This window comes from Loxodonta africana, chromosome 25 (assembly GCF_030014295.1).
Source record: "Loxodonta africana isolate mLoxAfr1 chromosome 25, mLoxAfr1.hap2, whole genome shotgun sequence".
In the NCBI taxonomy this organism is placed as follows: domain Eukaryota; kingdom Metazoa; phylum Chordata; class Mammalia; order Proboscidea; family Elephantidae; genus Loxodonta; species Loxodonta africana.
Window position 1 is genome coordinate 18,809,890 of NC_087366.1, and position 23,843 is coordinate 18,833,732.

At 42.4% G+C, this 23,843-nt stretch overlaps 2 protein-coding genes across 21 annotated transcripts in view; one reads left to right on the top strand and one right to left on the bottom strand.

Moving 5' to 3' along the window:
• Positions 1-12,900, top strand: part of NCF2 (neutrophil cytosolic factor 2) — a 49,203-nt gene extending 36,303 nt beyond the window's left edge. For all 5 annotated transcript variants that reach the window (XM_064276535.1, XM_064276536.1, XM_064276533.1 and 2 more), the window contains 5 exons: positions 1,780-1,805; positions 5,315-5,466; positions 5,595-5,706; positions 9,469-9,646; positions 11,045-12,900. In XM_064276535.1, coding sequence (XP_064132605.1) covers positions 1,780-1,805; positions 5,315-5,466; positions 5,595-5,706; positions 9,469-9,646; positions 11,045-11,139 — 563 coding nt within the window. In that variant the 3' untranslated portion in view covers positions 11,140-12,900. The remainder of the gene's footprint in view (positions 1-1,779; positions 1,806-5,314; positions 5,467-5,594; positions 5,707-9,468; positions 9,647-11,044) is intronic.
• Positions 12,901-14,073: 1,173 nt separating this feature from the next.
• Positions 14,074-23,843, bottom strand: part of SMG7 (SMG7 nonsense mediated mRNA decay factor) — a 96,949-nt gene continuing 87,179 nt past the window's right edge. For 13 of the 16 annotated variants that reach the window (XM_064276532.1, XM_023549198.2, XM_003410849.4 and 10 more), the window contains 9 exons: positions 23,622-23,766; positions 22,776-23,158; positions 21,770-22,141; positions 20,893-21,042; positions 18,660-18,740; positions 17,798-17,957; positions 16,051-16,221; positions 15,782-15,927; positions 14,074-15,186 (listed from right to left, as the gene is read on the bottom strand). In XM_064276532.1, coding sequence (XP_064132602.1) covers positions 15,073-15,186; positions 15,782-15,927; positions 16,051-16,221; positions 17,798-17,957; positions 18,660-18,740; positions 20,893-21,042; positions 21,770-22,141; positions 22,776-23,158; positions 23,622-23,766 — 1,722 coding nt within the window. In that variant the 3' untranslated portion in view covers positions 14,074-15,072. The remainder of the gene's footprint in view (positions 15,187-15,781; positions 15,928-16,050; positions 16,222-17,797; positions 17,958-18,659; positions 18,741-20,892; positions 21,043-21,769; positions 22,142-22,775; positions 23,159-23,621; positions 23,767-23,843) is intronic. The other 3 variants (XM_010590956.3, XM_010590953.3, XM_010590955.3) reach the window with 2 other exon arrangements.

The window sequence follows — 23,843 nt, forward strand, 5'->3', positions numbered from 1 at the left end:
TACCTAAATTCATCAGTTGCTAACATTTTGTACTTTGTGCTTTCCCCACCCCTTACACACACACACACACACACGGAGCCCTGGTGGCACAGTGGTTAAGAGCTATGGCTGCTAACCAAAAAGTTGGTAGTTCTAATCCACCAGCTGCTCCTTGGAAACCCTATGGGTAGTTCTACTCTGTCCTATAGGGTTGTCATGAGTCTGAATCGACTCGATGGCAGTGGTTTTTTTAAATATATACACATACATATACATTCATTCATATCAGGGAGCCCTGGTGGTGCCGTGGTTAAGCACTTGGCTGCTAACCAAAAGGTTGGTGGTTCAAACCTACCAGCCACTCCACGGGAAAAAGATGTGGCAGTCTGCTTCCATAAAGATTACGGCCTTGAAAACCCTATGGGGCAGTTCTACTCTGTCACATTGGGTCCTTGTGAGTCAGAATCAACTCAACAGCACACAACTATATATATACATATACAAATATATATAACTATTTATGCAAATCGTGTATATAGACTAGCGTTCCATAAACTCATTGCCGTCGAGTCGATTCCGACTCATAGCAACCCTATAGGACAGAGTAGAACTGCCCCACAGGGTTTCCAAGGAGCACCTGTATGTATATATATATATATATATATATACATACAAACATATATATGTACACATACACATATGCTAGTCTATATATATAGCTATTTATACAAATAGTATATATAGACTAGTGTATATATGTGTATATATATATCCAAATGTATATACATATATATATACTATATATATAAAACTTATTTTCAAGTGGCTCAGCAAAGAAAAAAATAGTGTATGTATTATATAAACAGTATATATATATTTTTTCCCTTTGCTGAGATACTTGTAAACAAGCTGCAAATATCATGACACTTCACCCTGAACACTTCAGCACGTATGTCCTAAGGAGAAGGACAGAATCCTGCATAACCACCATACAACTGCTGTGTCTAAGACATTTGACATTAACATTAAATACGTAATATATATTCCATATTCACATTTCTACAATTGTTCCCCAAAATGGCCTTGATAGCTTTTTGTTTTAATTTTTCTGCCCAGGAGGCTAATCAAGGATCACATATTAATGTAGGAAGGTTTTAAAAATACAGATTCCTAGGCCTTAGATTCTGATTGTTTCAGACTCCAATGGGGCTTGGGAATCTGTATTTTCAGAAAAAAAACTCTTCAGGTGATCCTGATGATCAGCTGAGTTTGAGATCAGTGGTCTTTCTTGATTGCGTGCTCCCTATAGTAAATATCTGTAAATGTACTTCTATATAAATTATGTGCATAATGCTATGTTCATATATTATGTACAGTAGAAAACATACACAAAAGGAAAGGATGAGGTAAAAAAAAATGGGTCTACTATTTCTTCTGGTGGCCCGTGGCTTATCTTGTACACCCCACTTTTTATTGCTTTGGAGTCCATTGGTTTAACTGACCATCGGGTCCCTCCCAACCACGTGGGTTGGCGATGACGTGGTGGTCCTTTGATAATGACCTATAAATTCCAAGCAGGGAGTGGATTCCTTCATGTGTTTATGGCTTTGCCCTTCATGCTTCCCCAGAGTGAGATTCCCCCACAGTTTATTAAGGTTAATAACCACCACGGAGAATAAAGGTAAGAAATTTGTCCCCTGCTCTAAGAGATTTCATTTGGTATATGCCGGAGCTTGCTTGCTAAGAGTGTTTGTTCATTCATCATTGTCTTTTGCTTTACTCCCTGCCTTCTCCATTTAGGTCAGAAACAAAGAGAAAAGCCAAAGGTAACAATTTTTAACTTGTTCTGATTCAAGTAGTATATGTTGGATGAGCTGGGGCTGTCATCTGTGGGCAGGTCTCTCTGGATTATAGAAGAGTCCCTAAGGAAGGGTAGAGCCAGTTGCCACCATACACACAGCTCATGTGTTGGGGACCCCAAGAGGTGGATTATTCAATAGACAAGGTAAGCATGGGGCTTACCTTGCTTACCAGATCATCTATAGTGAACAATTTCACATTTTTTACCACATCAAAGATTCTCTTTCTAGGTAAGGCTGGCATCTGTTTCTCTCCCAAACCCATGGCACCTTCCTACAGAATCAAAGCTTCTTTTCAAGTTTATAGTTCTCGACAGGGGGAGATGACCAGGTAAGCAAGATAAGCATGGGCTTACTTACTAATCTGTCGTGAACAATTTCACATCTTTGATGTGGTGAAACCCATGTGAAATTTTTACCATAAATTAGTAAGTAAGCATGAGCAAGCTGATGCTTACCTTGCTTACTGGATACTCTGCCCCTGGGGACCCCTCAGCTCCCTCTCCACTCCCCTACTCCCATGTACACATTTCCCACTGGTCAGTAGCTGGTGGGCCAGATCTCTTTCAGTAGGAAATCCTGCCCAAGCAAGCATTGGGCTAGAGGACCTCTGAAGGCCCTACCCTTGATGAAATGGACCAACACAGTGGCTATAACAATGGGCTCAAACATAGCAAAGATTGTGAGGATGGCACAGGACTGGCCAGTGTTTTGTTCTGTTGTACATACGTTTGCTATCAGTCAATTGACCTCATGGCACCTAACAACAACAGTTATATATATATATATATATATATATATATATATATATATATATATAAACAACATATATATACACACATGTATACACACACACACATATATATATATATATATATATCAAAACAAAAAAACAAACGGATTGCTGTTGAGTCGATTCTGAATCACAGAGACCCTATGGGACAGAGTAGAACTGCCCCATAGGGTTTCCAAGGAGCAGCTGGTGGATTCAAACTCTAACCTTTTGGTTAGCAGCTGAGCTCTTAACCACTGCGCCACCATGGCTCTAGATAGATAGATTAAATAGATTAGATGGATGGATGGATGGATGGATGGATGGATGGATGGATGGATGGATGGATGGATGGATGGATGGATGGATGGACGGATGGATGTTGTTAGGTCACTTTGAGTCAATTCTGACTCACAGTGACCCTATGTACAACAGAACAAAACACTGTGCAGTCCTGCACCATCCTCACAATTGTTGGTATGTTTGAGCCCATTGTTGCAGCCACTGTGCCAGTTCATCTCATCAGGGTCTCCTCTTTTTTGCTGACCCTTTGCTTTATCAAACATGATGTCCTTCTCCAGGGACTGGCCCCTCCTGATAACATGTCCAAAGTACGTGAGACAAAGTCTCACCATCCTCTCCTCTAAGGAGCTTTCTGGCTGTACTTCTTCCAAGACAGATTTTATTGTTCTTCAGGCAATCTATGGTATATTCAATATCCTTCCCCAATGCCATAATTCAAAGGCATCAATTCTTCTTTGGTCTTCCTTATTCATTGTCCAGCTTTCTCATACATAGGAGGCAGTTGAAAATACCATGGCTTGGCTCAGGCACACCTTAGTCCTTAATGTGACATTTTTGCTTTTTAACACTTTAAAGAGGTCTTTTGCCTCAGATTTGCCCAAAGCAGTACTTTCTTTGATTTCTTGACTGCTGCTTCCATAGTTGTTGTTTGTGGATCCAAGTAAAATGAAATCCTTGACAACTTCAGTATTCTCTTCATTCATCATAATGTTGCTTATTGGCCGAGTTGTGAGAATTTTTTTTTTCTTTGTGTTGAGGTGAGGAGCCCTGGTAGCACAGTGGTTAAAAACTTGGCTGCTAACCGAAAGCTCGGCAGTTCAAATCCACCTTGGAAACCCTATAGGGTAGTTCTGCTCTGTCCTATGAGTCGGAATCAACACGACAATAGGTTTGGTTTTTGGTTTTTATATTGAGGTATAACACATACTGAAGGCTGTAGTCTTTGATCTTCATCAGTGCTTCAAATCCTCTTCACTTTCAGCAAGCAAGTTGTGTCTTCTGCATATGACAGGTTGTTAATGAGTCTTCCTTCAGTCTTGGTGCTGCATATAGTCCAGCTTCTCGGATAGTGCGCAGCATACAGACTGAATAAATATGGTAAAAGGATACAACCCTGACACACCTTTCCTGATTTTAAACCACGCAGTATCCCCTTGTTCTGTTGGAAAGACTGTCTCTCTCTCTACATATACATATCTTCTGTATTTTTATGCAAGTAACGTGTGTTCTAAGTTTTTTTTTTTTTTTTTGCCAACCGAGCCCTCCCCACAGGAGGTATTTTCATAAGGATGCTATGCTAATTTATTTTACAGCAACACATAAAAAAAGTTTATCATAGCAAGCTTACTAAAATGAGGGAGGGTGAGGTTGGCAAAAAAATGTAGAACATGTGTGTTATTTGAGTAAAAATACAGTGTACATATATGATCCCTGGGGACCAAATGGTTAACCACTCTGAAAGGTTGGTGGTTGAAACCCACCCAGTGATTCCGTGGGAGGAAGATTCAGCAATCTCCTTCTGTAAAGATTGCAGCCAAGAAAACCCTATGGAGAAGTTCCAGTCTGTCACATGGTATTGCTAAGAGCTGGAATTGACTTGATGCCACCCAACAACATATAACCAGCAAACCAAACCCACTGCCATCGAGTCGATTCCGACTCATAGCGACTCTATAGGACAAGGAGTAGAACTGCCCTGTAGAGTTTCCAAGGAGCACTTGGTGGATTCGAACTGCCGACCGTTCGGTTAGCAGCCATAGCACCTAACCACTACGCCACCAGGGTTTCCACAACAACATATACATACATAAAAACATATATATATATATGTATGTGTGTGTGTGTGTGTGTGTGTGTGTATATATATATATACATCCCTGGTGGCACAGTGGTTAACTGTTTGGCTGCTAACTAATATGTCAGCAGTTCAAATCCACCAGCCACTCCTTGGTAACCCTATGGGGCAGTTCTACTCTGCCTTATAGTGTTGCTATGAGTCGGAATCTACTCGATGGCAATGGGTGTATATATATATATATATATATATATATATATAAATAAAGAGAGAGAGAGATTTACTTCAAAGAATTACCTCATGTGATCGAACAAACCCTAGGGAAACTCCTTTTTTGCTCTTAAGGCTTTCAATTGATTGAGACCTGTCCACGTTATGGACGGTAATCTGCTTTACTGAAGGCCATCTGATTTAATCATATATAACTATAACAGCAACTAAACTCATTCGACCAAACAACTGGGTGCCACAACCTAGCCAAGGTGACAGATGAAGTTCACCATCGCAGTATTCCCTGCACCAGCACATAAAGCTGTAGTGATCCAGGACATGTTGCAAAAAGAAGGCCTCATGCTCATGTGCTCTCTTGGCTTCCTCTCCCCTCAGGAAGTAAAGCTCAGCGTGCCCATGCCCTACACACTCAAGGTGCACTACAAGTACACTGTGGTCATGGAGACTCAGCCCGGGCTGTCCTACCGCCAGGTACTGGATGCAGTGTCTAAAAAACTGAAGCTCCTGCCGGCACATACCAGGCTGAGGTGAGTGCTATGCAGGCGGTAGTTTTGGGTGCAGCTGGGGACCTGGTGCTGGCTGGAGGGCAGAGGAGGAGCATGGTTTTTTGCATTGATGTTCTCTGACTTGGTTCTTACTCTTTGTCCCTGCCCAGCTACCGGCCTCGGGACAGCAATGAGCTGGTGCCCCTTTCGGAAAATACCATGAAGGCCGCCTGGGGCCAAGTGAAAAACTACTGCCTGACTCTCTGGTGTGAGAACACAGTGGTGAGTGCAGGGAGGCTGGGCACGTGAGTCACGTTCCGTTGTGCATTTACTCAACAACAATTCAACACTTATCAAGAGCCTTATGAGCCAGGCACCATGCTTGGTGTTGGGAATATGGTGGGTAACAAGATGCAGCTCTGCCTCCCTTTTCTCTGCAGCCTAATCCCCATGGCAGCCTGGAGAGGGTTTTCCATAAGAGAAGAGCAGGCCCAGAGTGCCCAGGAACCCCCAGATAACCCCCAGCGCACTCCATCTGCTGCCATGCCTAACTGTTTTGTGGTTTATTCCCATCACTGTCAAGAGAGGTTGGAATCAAGTCACAGCTTGAGGCTGAGCTCATAGCTATTCTTCATCTTCTTAAATTTCCATGAGGAAAACCACTTGAGGGTGAAAGAAAATAGTATTTATTTTGCAGAGAAGATTTGGGTTAACATTTGACAACCTTTGAGTGCTTATTGAGAACTTCACGTGTGTCAAATACTGTGCTAAATACATTCTAGGTATTAGTTCTTTTAATCCCCAGAACTCTATGAGGCAGGTATTATTAACCCCATTTTATAATTTGGGAAACAAGGCAAAGAGAAGTTAAACAACGTGACCGAGATTACACAGCTGGCCAATAGTGGAGTCAGGATTCAGGCAGACAGGCATTTCGACTTCAGGGCCTGCCTGGATTCTTAACCACCAAGTTGTAACATGATAGTAAAAGGCCAGGTTATCTTATTAGTCCTGCGATCTAGAATAAAAGTTAACTGACTTTCTAGTAAAAAGAAAAGGAAACGGGAGCAGAGCAAAGTTAGAGGTTAGAAGTAGTAAAAGTAGCTACCAGGAAACATTCTTGAATTTTGTCCCTCAGGCTCCGGAGAAGTTGACACTTCTTGTCGTTGTTGTTGTTAATTCTCTCCCCTTAACCCTAGCCCCTGCAAACCAGCCAAAACTACAGATCTGCTTTGTGTCACCATAGTTTTGCCTTTCCTGGAATTTCATGTAAGTGATTGGTATAGCATCTAGTTCTTTGTGTTTCAGTAGTCCATTTCCTTTTTATTGCTAAGTGATTTTCCATTGTACGTGTATACCACCATTTATCCATTCACCTGTGAATGGGGCATTCGGGATATTTCCAGTTTTCATCTAGTGACATTTTTTCCTCAACAAACATTTGCTAAGCACTCAACTGCTCTGTAGAGAGTTCCTGGAGATATAAAAACCAAGAAGACATAGGCCCTTCTCTGAGCAGACTAACAATTACAAAGCATCACGTTAAGTGACCTAACGGAGATACACAAATGGAGGACTACTTTACGGAAGCACACGGATGCCTGTTGAACTCAAGAAGGCTGCAGGGAGGTGGGACAAGTCAAAGTAGTCTTCCTGGAGAAAATGATGCCTAAATCAAGTCTGGAAGCTTCAGGCTGAGAAGAGTAAATAGAAATTAGCAAGGTGAATAAAGGGAGGACATGTTATATAGGTAGAGAGAACAGCAGGGTGCCCTAACAATCAACACAGTGGGTGAAGGAGCTCAGTGCTACTGGACGTGAGGGAGAGAGTGGTGAGACACAAGGGGCCCAGATCAGGAAGGGCCTGTACTGCTGAACTAGGAAGTTGTGGGCAGGGGAGAAATAGTAATCAGGTCTTGTTTTGGGTGGATGATTCAGGGCACATACAAGCAAGGCAGGAAGATCAGCTGGGCAGACCAGTGGGCCTCCTCTGGGTAGCCAGCTCTCCAGGCATAGTCTGAGGCTGGAGTGGGCACCTGATACCTTGCTAATGAGACTGCAGCCTCCACTGACTGAAGCTGTTGCTAGTTGGGGTTCCTATGAGTTTCAGTTCTTCCTCTACTTGCCCGTGTTTTCTGCCTTAGCATTTTTAGCTGCGTCATGTAAAAAATAGTTGCTGTCGAGTTGACTCCCACACATGGCAACCCCACGTGTGTCAGAGTAGAACTGTGTTCTATGGGGTTTTCAGTGACTGATTTTTTGGAAGTAGATCATCAGGCCTTTCTTCTGAGGTGCCTCTGGGTGGACTCAAACTGCCAACCTTAATATCTAAGTGTGTTAACTATTTCCACAACCCAGGCACTTGTATATCACTGTAGGAGGCATAAGATGAAACAGTTCACACACGGATGCTTTGGAGAGCTACTATTTTTCATCTAAAAGTGGACTTTAAGGAAATGGCCAGGCCAGGAAAATGGTTCCAGCTCTGTAGGCCTTGGGCCCATGGTAGGAGATGATCTCTCCTCCCCACAGCTGAGCAAGGGGCTTCTGCTTAATTAGGGGGAGAGCTTCTTTGGTAGATTCTCACCCAATTCAAAGACAAATGCTTGCTGGAAAAAAAAAAAAAAAAAGTGGGAGAGGAAGAATGGAGAGGATGGGACTGGAGGAGTGAATTGTATAAACCCCCGAGTTTGTGGCACCTAAGAGTTCAGAAAATTGTTGTCAGGAAGTAGAGCCACCGGGGCTGAGAGGAGGCTCCAGATGCAAGGAAGTACAAGTGCCAGGGTCCCTTCAAAGTTTGAAAAGGTTTTCCAATGTCTTTTGACTAACCCCTTCAGAAGCCTCTTGAAAGGGCTCTGCTTGAGATGTGAACTGCATGAGTTTGTTGTTGTAATTAGTTTTTTTCCCCCCCATTGATGAAAGTGTCAATCTATGCAGGAGCTTTACATGACTAATCCTTCCCAAGCTCCCATCTGAGTCTTTTTGGAACTCAATACCCTTGGGGTCAGCAAGTTAGGTTGTTCTCATTCACTTAGGAGAAGGGGAGAGAAATGGACTAACATTTATTGAGCATCTACTCTACGCAGCACCTATCATTAAACTCACATATTTTTATCTACTTAGAATAGTACTGTCAGAGTAAGTGTTCAGAAAATGCCAACAATTATTATCCTGTGTCTTCTTATTTAATTCTTCTAGCCTCAATTTCAGGTGAGGCAACAGGTGCTGGGAGGCTATACACTTGCTCAGGGACCCAGAGCTGGTCTTGGGTCTTCAGGCTCCTTAGTGCCATCTCCACGTCACTGTACTGCTTTCAGTAATGAGGATATGCCACGAAGGAGCCAACAGCACTGGGAAACTAGGACTTCTAACACTCCGTATAGCAATTTAGCCTGGTGGTGTTTCTAACCACGACTTGTTAAATCCTGATTCACATCTTTAGAAACTGCATCTTTCCCCTTCTTTTTAACATCTGTGAGTCAAAAATGACGATAATTGTGACCAAGATGCATAAGAAATGTTGTTATATATACTCTTATTGAAGAAAAGCCTTTTTCATGGCTTTAGGAAGATAATGTGGAGCTGGGCCGTGGTTCTCACTTTAGAGAGCATCAGATTTTAGTAGGTGTGGAACGAGTCCGAGATTTTATTACTAACAAGGCCCCCTGTGTTGCTGGTGCTTCAGAAAGGGTGTTGGATTTGGAGGTAGGAAACCCAGATATGAATTTGCACTCTGCCACTTGTTTGTGACTTGTTTGCCCATCTGAAAAGGAACCAAGCCATGCCTAATCTACCTTCTTCACAATTGTTACAAGGTTTCAGTAAGATATTTTTAGACTACATGCAGTTCTGTTGACCTTTTGATTTCATTTATCTAACCATCTAATTTTCATGAAGTGCATGCGAGGGCTATGCTGGGCACTGACCACAAACTTGTGAGTTTCTATCCCACGTGCTGCATTGACATGCCACTGACTGGTTTCTTTAGTGATGTTCAGCATTCACTGGTCAGTTAGGAAAACTAACAGCCCCTTCATGATCACAGGGTGACCAAGGCTTTCCAGATGAACCCAAGGAAAATGAAAAACCTGATGCTAATAACCAGACAACAGAACCTCAGCTTAAGGAAGGGAGCCAAGTGGTAGCACTCTTCAGTTACGAGGCTACCCAACCAGAGGACCTGGAGTTTCTGGAAGGGGATGTAATCCTAGTGCTGTCAGAAGGTAAGCCTACTCTACGATTATGGAAACTAACAAGTGCTAGCAGAAACAAGGTCAGGGTAGAGAGAAACAGTAACCTGTAAACTAAACTTGGCCCAGTGGTTTCATCTTCCTAACTCAGCTAAGCGGAGCAGAACCGAGTGCTCGGCCTTTCCCTGTCACTTTCACGGCAGGGAAGCAACAAGCGGCCTAGTCAGATGACATCTTGATTATTAAAGATGGCTGTTTTGGAAACCAGATTGTCATTCCTAGAGTTAACAACAAAAAAGTGGCTGGAACAGCTTTGCTTCTGCACCAAACATATGATGCTTACGTTCCGCAAACTACAGTTCTTTGAATTGTTTTTTGAAGGTAATCGAAGAAAGGGTAAATCTGGCCTTAAAGGCAGGTGTTCAAAATGGCCCTGTCTCTCTGGCGATCATTCTGAATGTTAGGACTCAACACATCAAAAACTGAAGCAGGAACTTTAAAGTTCTAATTCAGCACTTCTCAGGCTTCACTATGCCTAAATGTGACCCGGAGTTTTTCAACATAAATTCTTCGACTAGCCCCCCCAGAAATTCTGACTCAGGTCTGGGGTGGGGACCCCAAGTCTGCATTTCTAACAAGCTTCTGGGTGATGCTGCTCTACTGACCATGCTCTCAGAAGTACTGCTGTAACTCAGGATTTGACATATTTCTCTACCTAGGTAAAAATAAGATTCCTGTAATAGAATCCTTATCTACATGTCCAAAATGCTGTTTGCTATGCAAAAAATACTATTGGGAGTGAAACATTACTATTACCTATTACAACAGAAAATCCAATGGATTAAGAAATGAGAGTAGGAGGTTTCGAAGTTAATGGGGGTAGGGAGTGTTCAAGTGTGTAGCAATAGACCCAAAATATGGGTGGTGAAAAAAAGAAGCAGGTCGCCATGAGTCGGAATCAACTCGACGGCACTGGGTTTGAGTTTTGGGTTTTGAGAGCACTACCAGTTCATGTCTCCCAATAAGGGAGAATGGAAACTGAGTGGTAAGAACTGGGTTTAATGACCATTAAACCATTTTCTAAGTGTCAAAATCAACCCGCCAGCTAAACCGTTGAGTTTTTCTGGGAGACAGGGATGAGATAAAGTGGAGAGAGGACACAGAAAAGCCTTCTGGATAGACATGGAGAGAAGGCAGCGTACTCTTTATGTACATATTCGTGATGGGTACAAAAGTCTAAGCCAGTTTAACTCAGGAAGCACCCACGTAATACTGTGGGACTTTATCGTAACACTTAATAGAAAACAGAATTCAGCATAAACATGGGGGAAGGCTGGGGATGACCAAAGTTCTGTGTGGAACCACCTATCCAGACGAAGCAATTTTCTTATGCTGGTTTCAGAAACTGATGCATCCTTTTCCTTTTATCAGTAAATGAAGAATGGCTGGAAGGCGAATGCAAAGGGAAGGTTGGCATTTTCCCCAAAGCTTTTGTTGAAGAACACGCAACTCCCAGAGAGGCCTAGGACATTCCGCGACATACACCGCTGAAGGACGCACTGTCCTTTGGTAGCAAGCATTAGCCATCCTCTGCAGTACATTGTACTGAGACATCACGGTTTGAAAAAGCGTTAACCTACTCTCCCGTTAAAATCTGACCTACTAGACGACAACGTGAGAACCCAGGATGATGATTGCTCCGGGCTGGGGGATTGAAGCGTCTGGAAGGGGCATGATGGGATCGCCTAGGGTGCTGGTGATATGGTCTTTGCTCTGACCTCGCTACACTGGTGTTTACTTTGTTAAAATTCACTAAGAGTTGTACACTTATGATTACGTATACTTCTCTGTATGTGTGGTATCTCAATAAAAAACCTACAAAAACAAATAAGGCGCCCAGCGTCCGGGCCCAAGAACTAGGTTTAAGTATTACAGTTCTGTACCATTACTATCACAGACTCCAAGGGCACTGAAGTAACCTGACATGTAACTCAGAAGGCACACATACAAAATTAACTCTTCTTTATTCATTTAAGTCCCATTGCTTAAACAGAACCTAGACTGAGCTAATTCCCATGGGATACATTCCATTCCACAGAGAATTAAAATACTAGAATTACATCCCTTTATGCCTTCTCAGACAGGAGCATCTACTAAGAGTTCAATACTGAATAGATGTCTAACACCGACGCAATGAAAAGGAGCTACTCGTATCACCGACGCAATGAAAAGGAGCTACTCGTATCCTATTAGTTAGCACTTCACAATATGCACTGCACCAATAGACATGATGGAGCCCTAGTGGCGCAGTGGTTAAGACCTACGGCTGCTAACCAAAAGGTCTAACAGTTCGAATCCACCAGCTGCTCCCTGGAAACCCTAGGAGATAGTTCTACTGGGTCGCTGAGTCGGAATCGACTGGACGGCACCTAACAACAATAAACATGATGGAATGCTAAGGGTTTTTTTTTGTTGTTGTTATTTTGTCAAATGACCCAGGTTTTCAGGGTTAACCTGGGTGAAGGATTCCATAAATACTTGACCTTAGGACCTGGCCTTAATCCCCGCCCCTGGCCCCCTTTTCTTGTAGAGTATGTACGGCTTTGCTAACAGTTTTTGAAGTGTGTAGGTGCCTGTGGAAGAGTTAGGAAATGAACTGCAGACAGCACATTTCTGAGCAGAGCTGTGCCAGCTAACGCCTAGGTGAAAGGACAGCTGTTAAGAGTGGAAACGCAGATAAGTCATGACAGGCTGCCATGGGAAGCTTTGTACGCCCTGGAAGAAAAGTAGACTCAAAGCTAAGAACAATAATTACTGTTGCTGTTAACAAGACAGTGAATTTTATAGGCCAAAAGGATAACCAATCTCTGAATTGCCTAATTAACAGCTACAAAGGGATAAAAAATGGTGGGCTGTTAACTCCTTTATATAAGCTATTCTTTCTTTAATAAATACAAGAGTCTGACAGTTTCTATCATGCCTCTCTATAGTAATGCCCTCGTTTGGAATGCTACTAAAAGCAGATATAACTCTGAAGCACTTCCACGTTCCAATCATCTTGCTTTCCCCTGAGTGACTTTTGAGTGGTTTTCATTCTTTCTTTGTAAATTGGATTTTCATTGATACTGTATTTTTTAGGATAGGAAAAAAACAATATACACAGGTCTGGTTGGAGAGAACATGGTTTAATTAAAGGCAAAGCTGATTTCAGCAGCTGCAGGTCTTGCACAAAGGAAAAGAAGAAGAAGAAAAAAAAAAAACAAAAAGAAAAGGAAAAAAAGAAACCCCACATAAGAAAGTTTACTACACAAAACCAGTTTCTGATGAAGACCCCCCTCCCCCCATCCTCTTTAGCCACAGAGAGGATGATAAGGCAAGGACCCCGCCCCAAGAGTCAGAAAACATTCCAAACACCAAATTCTCATGCAGAAACGGGGCTGTGGATGGGACTGGGGCACTACTGGGAGTGAGATGTGAACCCGGTGGCTTGTCTAGGGTGCCAGAATCAGTGACAGTTCAAACACTGGAATGTTGCAGCTGCCTGAATGCAGAGCTCAAACACACAAACGGGGGCAGAGGCAGTAGGGCAGGAGGCTGTGAGGGGCGGGAACAGGAGAAAGGCTACACAGGGAAGGGGCTGGAGAGAAGCACAAAGGGTTTCATACTGCCACTGGGCGGGGCACTTCACCCTTGCAGACCTTTCAAAAACAAAAAACAAAATAAAACCAAAAATCCCAAACACCATGTCAAACTAAAAAAGCATTAATGTAAGCATACGGGAAGCGGGGGGCTCCAACCACTCTCTGAAGAGCAACAAGCATTTCACCCCTTGTAATTGCTGGGGTTGCCCAGACTCTAGTGACAACGGGGGCTCCTGGATGTGCTCTGCTCTGCAGTTGTTTTCCAGCTCTAAAGCCCCAACCTAACTGCATACACTCATCCGTCCCCCTCCCTCCAGGAGGGGATGGACACATGGGCACCCCCCGCCCCGACTCACACAGACACTGAAGCCTCCCAGAAAACAAACCCTACCACTAGCACAGCAACTGGACACTTAGATCGTTTCCATAATTTCCCCTTAAAATATTACTTTTCCAGGAAACGACTAACAGAAATGCTGTCCTTCTGTTTCTACACAAGGAAATTCAGTCCTCTTTCCTCCTAATAAATAGCAAATAAAAAGTTTATTTTCCTTTCTTTCGCCTTTTCCAAAATGGACTTCGTTGTGTTTTCTTCCGTGCAGGACAAGCACATGTCCGTGCTGCTTTGAATGTCACTCTGAAAACGGGGGCTGGGAGGCTGTAGCTGGGTGGGCCCGGCCCCTCTGTGGACGATGCAGACGCCGCCGCTTTCTTCTTCTTCAGACTGTCCTTTGGGCCCCAAGTGCTGGACCCCACGCTGTTGCTTCTTGGTGAGATGTTGTACACAATAGGAATGAAAACAATTACTAGCACACAGCATAGGGCAGAAAAGCAACGGAGGTAGGGGCAGAAGGAGGTGGGTGGTAAGGTGGGGCACAAAAACCAACCAAACGAAAAATAACCACACTGAAAGCTTCTACCTATTAAAATGTGTCAGGCCATGAATGGACCAACTAGCCTGCCTTCTGTCAGACTGCTTGCTATGCTACCATAAAATGTACAGGAATCAAAGACATTAATTTAATATCCTACAGCAGTCACCTGCTAGTCCAGCCCAGCACCACCACCCACACTGCATCCTCAACTGGGGCTCAAGCACCTACAGAGTGAAGGGCATTCCCTGCTGGGTCTCCAGGCCAGGGAGGGCCTACCAGAACCTTCTGAGTGAAAGGTGAGGCCGTGTACTCTCCCTTACAGAATACTTCCACTGGCCAAAGAGGTCAGTTTCTCCATCCTGTCACCACCATCCTCTCACAGGAGCAGTCACCAGGGCTCTCCTTGCTACACACTGACTAGAAGCACATCTGTGTATGGAAGAATTCAGTGTGACGTTTTACTACTGAGAGGAATAACAATAATAAAAGATGTTCAGGAATAGTTTCAACTACATTCTCAGTCAGCAAAGCAATCATTGATGGATTCCTATTTTATTCCCCAAAGAGGAAAAAAGGACTGAGAAGTTCCCATTGGCTTCTCCCATCTGCCTTTCCTTCTCAGCTTTCACTTCCCATGTGGCTGGGGACATGCACAATGGAGAAGGTGAGAGGCGGTGATATCAGGTAACTGAGTGAGACAAACAGCAGTTCCTCTCTCCCTCCGGAAGGCCAGGGGGGACGGAGAGTTCCTGATGGGTTTTTCTTTTGGTTGCACTGCGGACATTTCGTGCACACTCAGCGGGCTGGTGGAACACTTACACCCTCTTGACAGCAAGGAACAGAAAAGAGGGCTGCCACCTGCAGGGGACTGTGTGGGCCAGTCCTGCAAGCCCAACATGCCATGGTTTATGGAGCCTTCATTCCCAGGGTTGCCACTTTGGCCTCAGTGTGGTGGGTTCATGGTGCCTTGTCCCCGCTGCTGTTTCTGCTTCTGCTGCATTAGCAGCTGCTCCAGAGCGGAAGGTCCAGGATGCATCATGGAACTGGACCAGATAGACTGAAAAACAGCCAGATCTTGTCAGCAGAGGTCAAATGCATGGTTGTCTGAAAGGGATTTATTTTTCAATCCCAGCTAAATATAAAAGCACGTATTTCCCAAGAACTCTGCCCCAGCCCTGAAAAAATCCAGCTATTGGAGAAAGTCCTTCTAAGACTCTTTTTCAAGACTAGTTCCCATTAAGATTATTTTAGAGAAAGTAAAACTACATTTTATATAAAGTCTTTTATTAAAACTCAGCTGTGTGGTACTCTAAGGTATTTACTATAAAGGTTTTAGGCAAACAGAACATTTCTAAAACTTGATACCCTTTTTTATCTCATTAGAAAAAGACTTAAACATTCCAAGATGAATTTGAATTTTCTCAACCTCAGAACAAAACTAAAACCTTTATGTTTTCATTTCCTGAAGATACTGTTTTATCACTAGTGAATTCACAGCTTAAAAAAAAAAAAATCCCCATTTAAGACTCTTATAAGGTAGTCCACGTTCCTAGGACTTCTCTAAGGGCCTTAGAGAACAAGCCCAGCTGTTCATGTGAATGAAAGCAGAGCCACTGATGCTCCAAGAGTTCTTGTTTCTGAAGTCCACTCACCTTTAGACTTTCCATGAGGACAGCTGAGGAATCCTCCATGGAGGGGCCATGGCCTGCCCAGGTGCCACTTGGAGTGCTGGCCGGATGCCAACTGCTCTCAGAAGATGATGTTGCTGAGAGATAATCAATGCCAAACCCACCCATGGCTAGAGGATGAAAAGAGATATGAAGAATTGAAGAAGGCACTCTATCACTGCCAAGTGCCAAACCCCAGGAAGGATAGATCAAGTTATTTCACTTTTGCTAGGGCAGTGACACCCAGCTCTCACCTGGCTTATCTGTTTTCCATCGATCTGCAATCCTCCTATCCCTGTTATCTGGGGTCCCAATGGGTCCGAAGTTGGAAAATGGAACAGAATTATGATTGTGTGTTGGAGGAGAGCTTGGCAGACTGCTTGGGTTGGATGAATGAGGAGATTGGCTGGCTGGTGTTGAATGATCTATCAAATAACAACACAGAAAATTAAAAAAGAATAAGGTGTTTCCCAAACATACCAAGAACTGAAGTTTCCTGTAGATCTGATCACTTGAATTCTAGTAAAAATAACCACTGAGTTTTGAGGGAAAGGCAAAATAAGGGCCCCCAGTGGGAATCTACCAGTTACACTAATATGCCTTATCGCATAAAAACCAAACCAAACAAAACAAAACAACAGGAGACAACTTCTGCCAACCGCATGCAGTATTCTGGCGCACGTGCTTCAGGTGAGCATCTACTGGTCTCCTCTAACAGAACTAGAACTGCCCGACCTTAAGAATTACTATCAAATCAGGTCCAATTTATAAAATGCTATTTTGTAATTCTCTATATTAAAATAGTGCAACTTTCCCTGCAAAGAATGATTATCTACAAAAAAAAAAAAAAAAGCTGGAAACCATATACTTCTTCAGTTAGAACTGAAAATTTTCTTCTTTATAGCTCTGCTGGTTACTGAGGATGTAAGAAGCTTTTCTAGTAGTATTATGTAAATTGGCTCATTAGGCTTTCTAACTATTTTCTTTCACAAGTTACTTAATGTTTTTTGTTGTAAGGTGCCGTTGAGCTGGTTCTGACGTATAGTGATCCTATGCCTACGTACAACAGAACAGAACACTGCCTGGTCCTGTGCCATCCCCATAATCACTGCTGTGTTTGACACTACTGTTGCAGCCACTGTGTCAATCCATCTCATTGAGGGGTTTTCCTCTTTTTCACTGACCCTCTACTTTACCAAGCATGATATGCTTCTCCAGGGACTGGTCCCTCCTGATAACATGTCCAAAGTATGTGAGATGAAGTCTCACCATCCTTATTCTAAGGAGCACCTTGGGTGTTATTTCTTCCAAGACAGACTTGTTCGTTCTTTCTGGCAGTCCATGATACATTCTTCATCAATGCCATACATAATTCAAAGGCAACCATCTTCTTCAGTGTTCCTTCCTTATTCATTGTCCAGCTTTCCCATGCACATGAAGTGATTGAAAATACCATAACTTGGGTCAGGTGCACCTAAGTCCTCAGAGTGACAACTTTGCTTTTTTAACATTTTAAAGAGGTCTTTTACAGCAGATTTGCCCAATGCAATACACTGTTCGATTTCCTTACTGTTGCTTCCATGGGTATTGGTTAGGGATCCATGGAAAATGAAATTTTTGACAACTTCAATCTCTTCCATTTATCATGATGTTGCTTATTGGTCCAGCTGCATGGATTTTTGTTTTCTTTATGTTGAAGTGTAATCCATACTGAAGGCTGTAGCCTTCATCAGTAGTGCTTCAAGTCCACTTCATTTTTAGCAAGCAAGGTTGTGCCATCTGCATATCACAGGTTAATAAGTCTTTCTCCAATCCTGATACCATGTTCTTCTTCATATAGTCCAGGTTCTCAGATTATTTGTTCACCATACAGATTGAATATATAATTTAATGTGTGTGTGTGTGTATATATTTATAAAAAATAACAAACATCACAGTAATTGTTAATCAGTTTCAGTTCACAGAAAATGCAAGGTCTACAATCTAAAGACCAGTTAATACCTGAACTGGCAGGAAGTGATGGAGACCATGGAGTTCCTTCAAAAAGCGAGTACAGTGACGTTTCCTGGGGGGCCATTGAGGGACTGAGTTCTGCTTTGGAGCTGGTTGTCAGGTTTTTCCCATATACCTCATTGAACACACTATTATTTGGGTATCTTTCCTGAAAGACAATAAACAGCCAAGTTATAAACTCACTCCATGGAAAGAGATTTAAGAAAATGCAATGCTCATGGATGCCTGATAAGCCTTAAGCTTTTCTTAGTACAATATGCTTCTGAAGGCTTTTATTCCTGTTTTTTAAAAATTTGCTGTCAAATTCATTTTCCCTTTTGCTTTCTCACCCATTATTTTGTTCTACAGAAACCATTCAGGTTAAAAAACGCAAATTATTTCTTTGGGTGAACAACAAAGCACTAAGGATTTCAATATTAATAGGAAGTTAATGCAATGTAGAAGTCTCCAACCCATCCCAATCAGAGACAGAGAGGGTAAAATCAAATATCTGGAAGACATCAATATGTGGAAGCAAAAGGAAATATCGAAAAACAGATGTACTGAAACAGAATGAGAAAGAAAATACCAGTAAAAACAGTAAAATTTCAAATGTGCTAAATTAATTTGAATTCTTTCTCTCTTTACTATAAACAAAAAAAAACTGTTGCCATCGAGTCAATTCTGACTCATAGTGACCCTAACAGGACACAGTAAAACTGCCTCATAGGGTTTCCAAGGAGTGGCTGGTAGATTTGAACTGCCAACCTTTTGGTTAGCAGCCAAATGCTTAACCCCTGTGCCACCACGGCTCCTCTCTACTACAGCCTTCAATGAAAACAGAAAGCAGGAGTTTTAACTGTTTACCCACCTGATTGAGAGAGAATCCGGTGAGGGACAAGAAAGAGGATGAATGTGACATAAGCTCTGAGGGCTTCTCCAATAAGGATTTCTTCATAGCCCCGAGGGGGAAAAAAAAAAGGCAGTAACATTATGCCTTCCATTTTCTAATGTGAATCTTAAAATACGACAGAACCAAAGTAGAAGACCATCATTTAAGCACACTTGTATCACAAGGGCCTGTGGTATACAATGTAAGGCTTAAAAGGTAGGAATTCAAATCCATTAATACCATGAAACCAGCTAAGTGCCAGAAGCCACAGGTGAGTCTGACAGAACCCTCCTTTATTGGTGTATCTTATCCAACAAAAAAGAGTCTGTCAGGGACCAGAAACCCTGGACAATGGCAATTCTGAGTATTTACAAGACATGAGCCTCAGGAATCCCCTTGTTAATTATTGTTTTGTTCCCTCAAGTTGATTCCGATTCATTGCGATCCTATAGGACAGAGCAGCACTGCCCTAACAGGGTTTCCTAGGCTGTAATCTTTATGGGAGCAGACTCGCCAGGTCTTTTCCCCCACAGAGCGGCTGGTGGCTTCAAACTTCTGACCTTGCAGATATGCACTTAACTGCCCTGCCACCAGGGTTCCTCCCCTTGTTAACAGTCTCACTTAAAACACTCTCAGGACAAGATGAGCTGTTCTGGCACTGTTTTTTCTTCTAAATTTTAAAACACTGAAATTAATGACTTAAACCTTTCACATCAAGGTGACAACTGATTTTGTTAACATGTTTCTGAAGCAGCTCTATTTGTGGTATGTATTAAAATAGTCGCTAAAAGTCAAGCTTCTATTTATTAGCCCTAAGAAAGTTATTAGAAAAATAAAAAAAACTAAATCTCTAATGTTCACTGTCATTTAATAGTTGGTAAACAAAACATTTATTAAACACCTACTAATGCAGAAAACTTTTGCACATAATATACTGATAACAATGTTAAATATAATAATGGCTACGGTAAAGGATTTTTTTTTTTTAATGGTTATTTTTAAAACATGCAACCAAAAATAGATCAAAAAAGCAAAACACAACAGAAAACCCAACACCTGTTCCACCATCAGCTGTTTCCAATGGGAGGGGCTGGAACAACAGGAACCAAGGGACCGAGAAATAAGCAGACAGAGACACCACCCTGGGTCCCTCCAGCCACCCCAGCCAAAGCGGCAAGAAAGGCAAACATGCAGAAGCAACAAACTGTACAGCAGCTGGACTCCTACAAGCTCTACCCAGTCATGGCACTACTGTTATTCTAGCTTCTAAAGGAGCAGTTACCTCTGCTGGCGGGGAGGGGCCTTCTACTGCGACTCACCCAGGTGAATTCTTAACTTAAGGGAACTTTAAGTGCCAGAGGCGGCAGCTACTGTCATATTAGCCATTAAGCTTTTATTTCTCCTGGGGTGCACCTTAATCTTATATTTTCTTGCTTTGTGTTTGTGAGCAAGAAAGTATAACTCACAACTTTTTTTTATGTATTAAGATGGAATAAGAGGAGAAGAAACCTCATGGCATCTAGTCTTTCTTCCCATCTTTTGCATTCCCCCACCCTTCATAAAACATTATGTTAACACTGAAAAGAGTATAGAATGACACTCTCTGAAATGCAGGCAGAGTTCTTGAAGACACCACTAATAAATTCTTAGATTTTATGTCACCCTAGTTATTCACTCATTCATGGCAGTCCAACCATGTTTATAAATAGAATCCTCTTCATTTTTCTCATGCTGTTTATGAATCAGGCTCTGGGTTCAGTCAACCAAACAGAAGAGAGCCACACACTGTTTAATAATGTTAGTAAAAAATCTAGAATGTCTTTCCTTTCATATTTTGTGTACATCTTAAGAAAAATCTTGCTGTTCCTAAGCAAGATTAAATGACACTTGAAATCTGGCTCCAGATCAAGTGCTACCTGAAAAGTGAGTTCATTGCCTGTATCACATCCTGCGGGTGACCAGCCCTACAGGATGCTTTCAGGATAACACATACAACTGAGTTGTGACTTTAAGATTTGGGGGAGCTATGGAGTCAACGTTTTGCCATGTTCTATTCCCATTTAGGGTTAGTTTGGACCATCAGGAAACAGGTTTTACAAGTCTGTAAAGAATGAAAGCCCCAGAAAGAAGACATCATCTATTCCAAATACTACCAAATCTCAGGAAAGACGCTGGGGTTACAGCAAGCAGCAGAATTACATCAAATACATACAAAGAGGCTTCGTCCAGGAAGAGAGGCGAGAGGCCCCAGCAGGGCTGGGTAAAGATCAGGAGGGTTAGAAAAAATCAGCTCTTCCTCTTCCTCCAAGGCAGCCAGACTCTTTAACAGGTCCGGAGGAAGCAGAGGGGAGCTCTTGGGGTCCTAGTGACAGAAAGGATCACAGTAAGATGCAATAAGGGATGACAAAAGAAAAGCACAAAGGAGTAAGTAGCTAACGAAGGCAACTAAAGTCACAGTGGGAAAAGAAATCAGTAGTGAAATATACAGTATTACGCAAAGAGGAAAGGGGCACAAGGACAACGTAGAGAAACATGAACACAACAGAAAGAAGCAAGAACACTGACAGAGCAGAACATAAAAAGTTAATGTGGCTTGTGAGCAAAACAATGCAAAGTAGCAAAGTGATTAGCCTATCATGTCCTAACAAAATAGAGAAACCATCCAACTATATTTGAAAGTTACAAACACACCTGTTTCTCATGGATAAAAGGGCAAGGAAAAGGAGCCCCACTGTCCAAGATAACTGGTTGACTTTATTCCTCTCAGAAAGCAATTTGTTTAAATACTTGGTAAACCTATTTTTAAGCTCAGACGATTTCAGCCCAACTGGGAGGAGCTCTGTCTCAGAATTCTCAAACGTGCTATGTTAGAGATTTCTGCACATAATTTCTCTGCCAGCCCATGAGAGTTAAAAATCAGTTACAGAATTCTTCAGCTCCTTAAACTCAACCATACTGTGCAACTTTAAAGAGCTGCTCCAGTTACTCAGCAGCATTCTGCAGTACTAATGAATCAGAGGGAGCTTTATAAAAGATATGCAGCCCCAGATCTATCTCCAAATTGCCTGGTGACAGGAAAGAACACACACCTCAAACGGCATCCTGGGCACGGGATCCTGTTCTGGACGGAAGGCTCCTGGTGACCGTTTGCCCCTGCGGTCCATATTTGCTTGTTGTGCCATCGCAGCTCTGTTATCAGCCATGTTGTAGGAAGAATCCCAGTAGAATTCTGGGACCTTGACTTCTGAGGGACTATGGTTATATGGCTCCATGGGAAAAGGCTTCATCTTCTTCTCTAGAGGCTGCTGCTGCATTACAGGAGGTTGCAATGACGGCTCAAACAGTTTTATGGGGTCTTGGGTCTGAAGGTAGTAGGGCTGTTTCACAGGCATGATTTTCCCTAATGGGCCTTGAACCTGAGGGGGATTCCATAGTTGTTTGGAGGCATCTGCCTGTTGATACTAAAAAAGAGATGCCTGTCATCAAAGTGAGGATAAAATGTAATGTTACTTGCATTCAATGGTCAAAATCACGAAATGAACTTGAGGAATTTTACAACCAACAAAACCCTAGGCAATGTAGCAGTTTCCTTTACCTTTTGGGTTTTTCAATACTCATAGCTTTCTGGGAACAGATTATGGATGCTGAACTCATGTTCTTTCGATCCAATTAATTTAAGAGGTTTAATGAATGAATGTGCGTATGTGTGTGTTTTTCCTCTCCTGCTTCAAGTGCTGTGGGGATGGTAATATTTACTGCTGGTGCCTTATCTTATTTAACACTTAAGATTACAGTTCAATTTCCTTTTTCTAGTTTCTGTTCAAACAGCAGAAAATTATTTACAGAAAATATTTTTCTATTAAGCTGATTAATGGCAAAAAGTGGTAGTTAAGATCTAATTATCCTTTACAAAGGTAAGAAAAGCATTCGAACTTTCCTCAACAGCAGAGAGAATACTATTCTATTCCCATATTTATTACAAATCTAAGCAAGAAATGTCTCAAAGCTTAACTAGTATTTTTAATTGAGCAAATGCTGAATAATCCTAGCCTCTGCCCGTCCCCACTTGAGCGTGACACGCACAGCTAACATTACCTGCTGGAATCCGGAGTGGTGAGGAGGGCTGTTCCCCAAAGCCGACACAGCTTTTGTAGGGGACTGCTGTTGCTGAGCGAGCGCTTGAACCTGCAACTGGCTTGTAGGCTGTGCTGCTGGCTGAGCTGGTAAAGATGTAAGGGGTTGCTGGGAAGGTGGCTGTGATTGTTGAGGTCCCTGGTTCATTGGCCCTGGTCCAGAGGGCCGTTGCTGGCTGTAAGGAATGTGGGACTGTTTCCCAGCTTGCACCTGGTTTCCTGCTGGAGAGTGAGCTGTAGGCTGAAGAAAGGTTCCTGGGACAGAAACACCAGCTGGGAAGGTATAACCTGAGCCCATAGAAAATGCCACAGGAGGGGGGATAACATATGTTGGGGGCGGGAACCCTTCAAAATAGAAAAATATAACTTTAGTGTAATGAAATAGAAAGGAAAGGTAAAAAAACGAAGTCTTTTTTTTTTTTTTTTAATAGGGTAAATGTCTTCTCACAAGTAAGAATAAGGGATCAACCAACAGTATCAACATTTAACTTTAATTAATTTTGAGAACTAAATGTAGACTACTGGCTACTTCTATCCATGAAAACAAACAGGGTTTTCTCTTAAGGTGGCTTCTTAAAGATCATGTTTAGTGACAGGAATTCATTTATGTTAACAAATATGCACTAGTATATAAACTACAGAGAAAAAAAACCAATTTCGTAAGCATTACGGAACTTAGAGCTTCCCTCTACCTTTTAACATTATGGTACAGTAGTATCACTCCTGAACAGCATAAATCATTCAACAAATGAACAGAAATTCCTACACAGATGGGATTAAGTAGAAGAATGACAAAACCTGTATTTACCTGGCCGGCTGGGAAGGGGAGGGAAGGCTCCAGGGTGATGGATGGGGATAAACTGGGAGTTGCTTGCTTGACTTGGGGTTTGAGTTCCAGGTGTTTTCCTGGCTTCAGACACTGGAGTCTTTCTTAGTTCTGTCTGGGATTTTACCTATGACCAACAGAGGCAAAACTATAATAATCTGAAAATCAAATGTATCAGAATGAAGTACCTACTCCAAGAAAGTA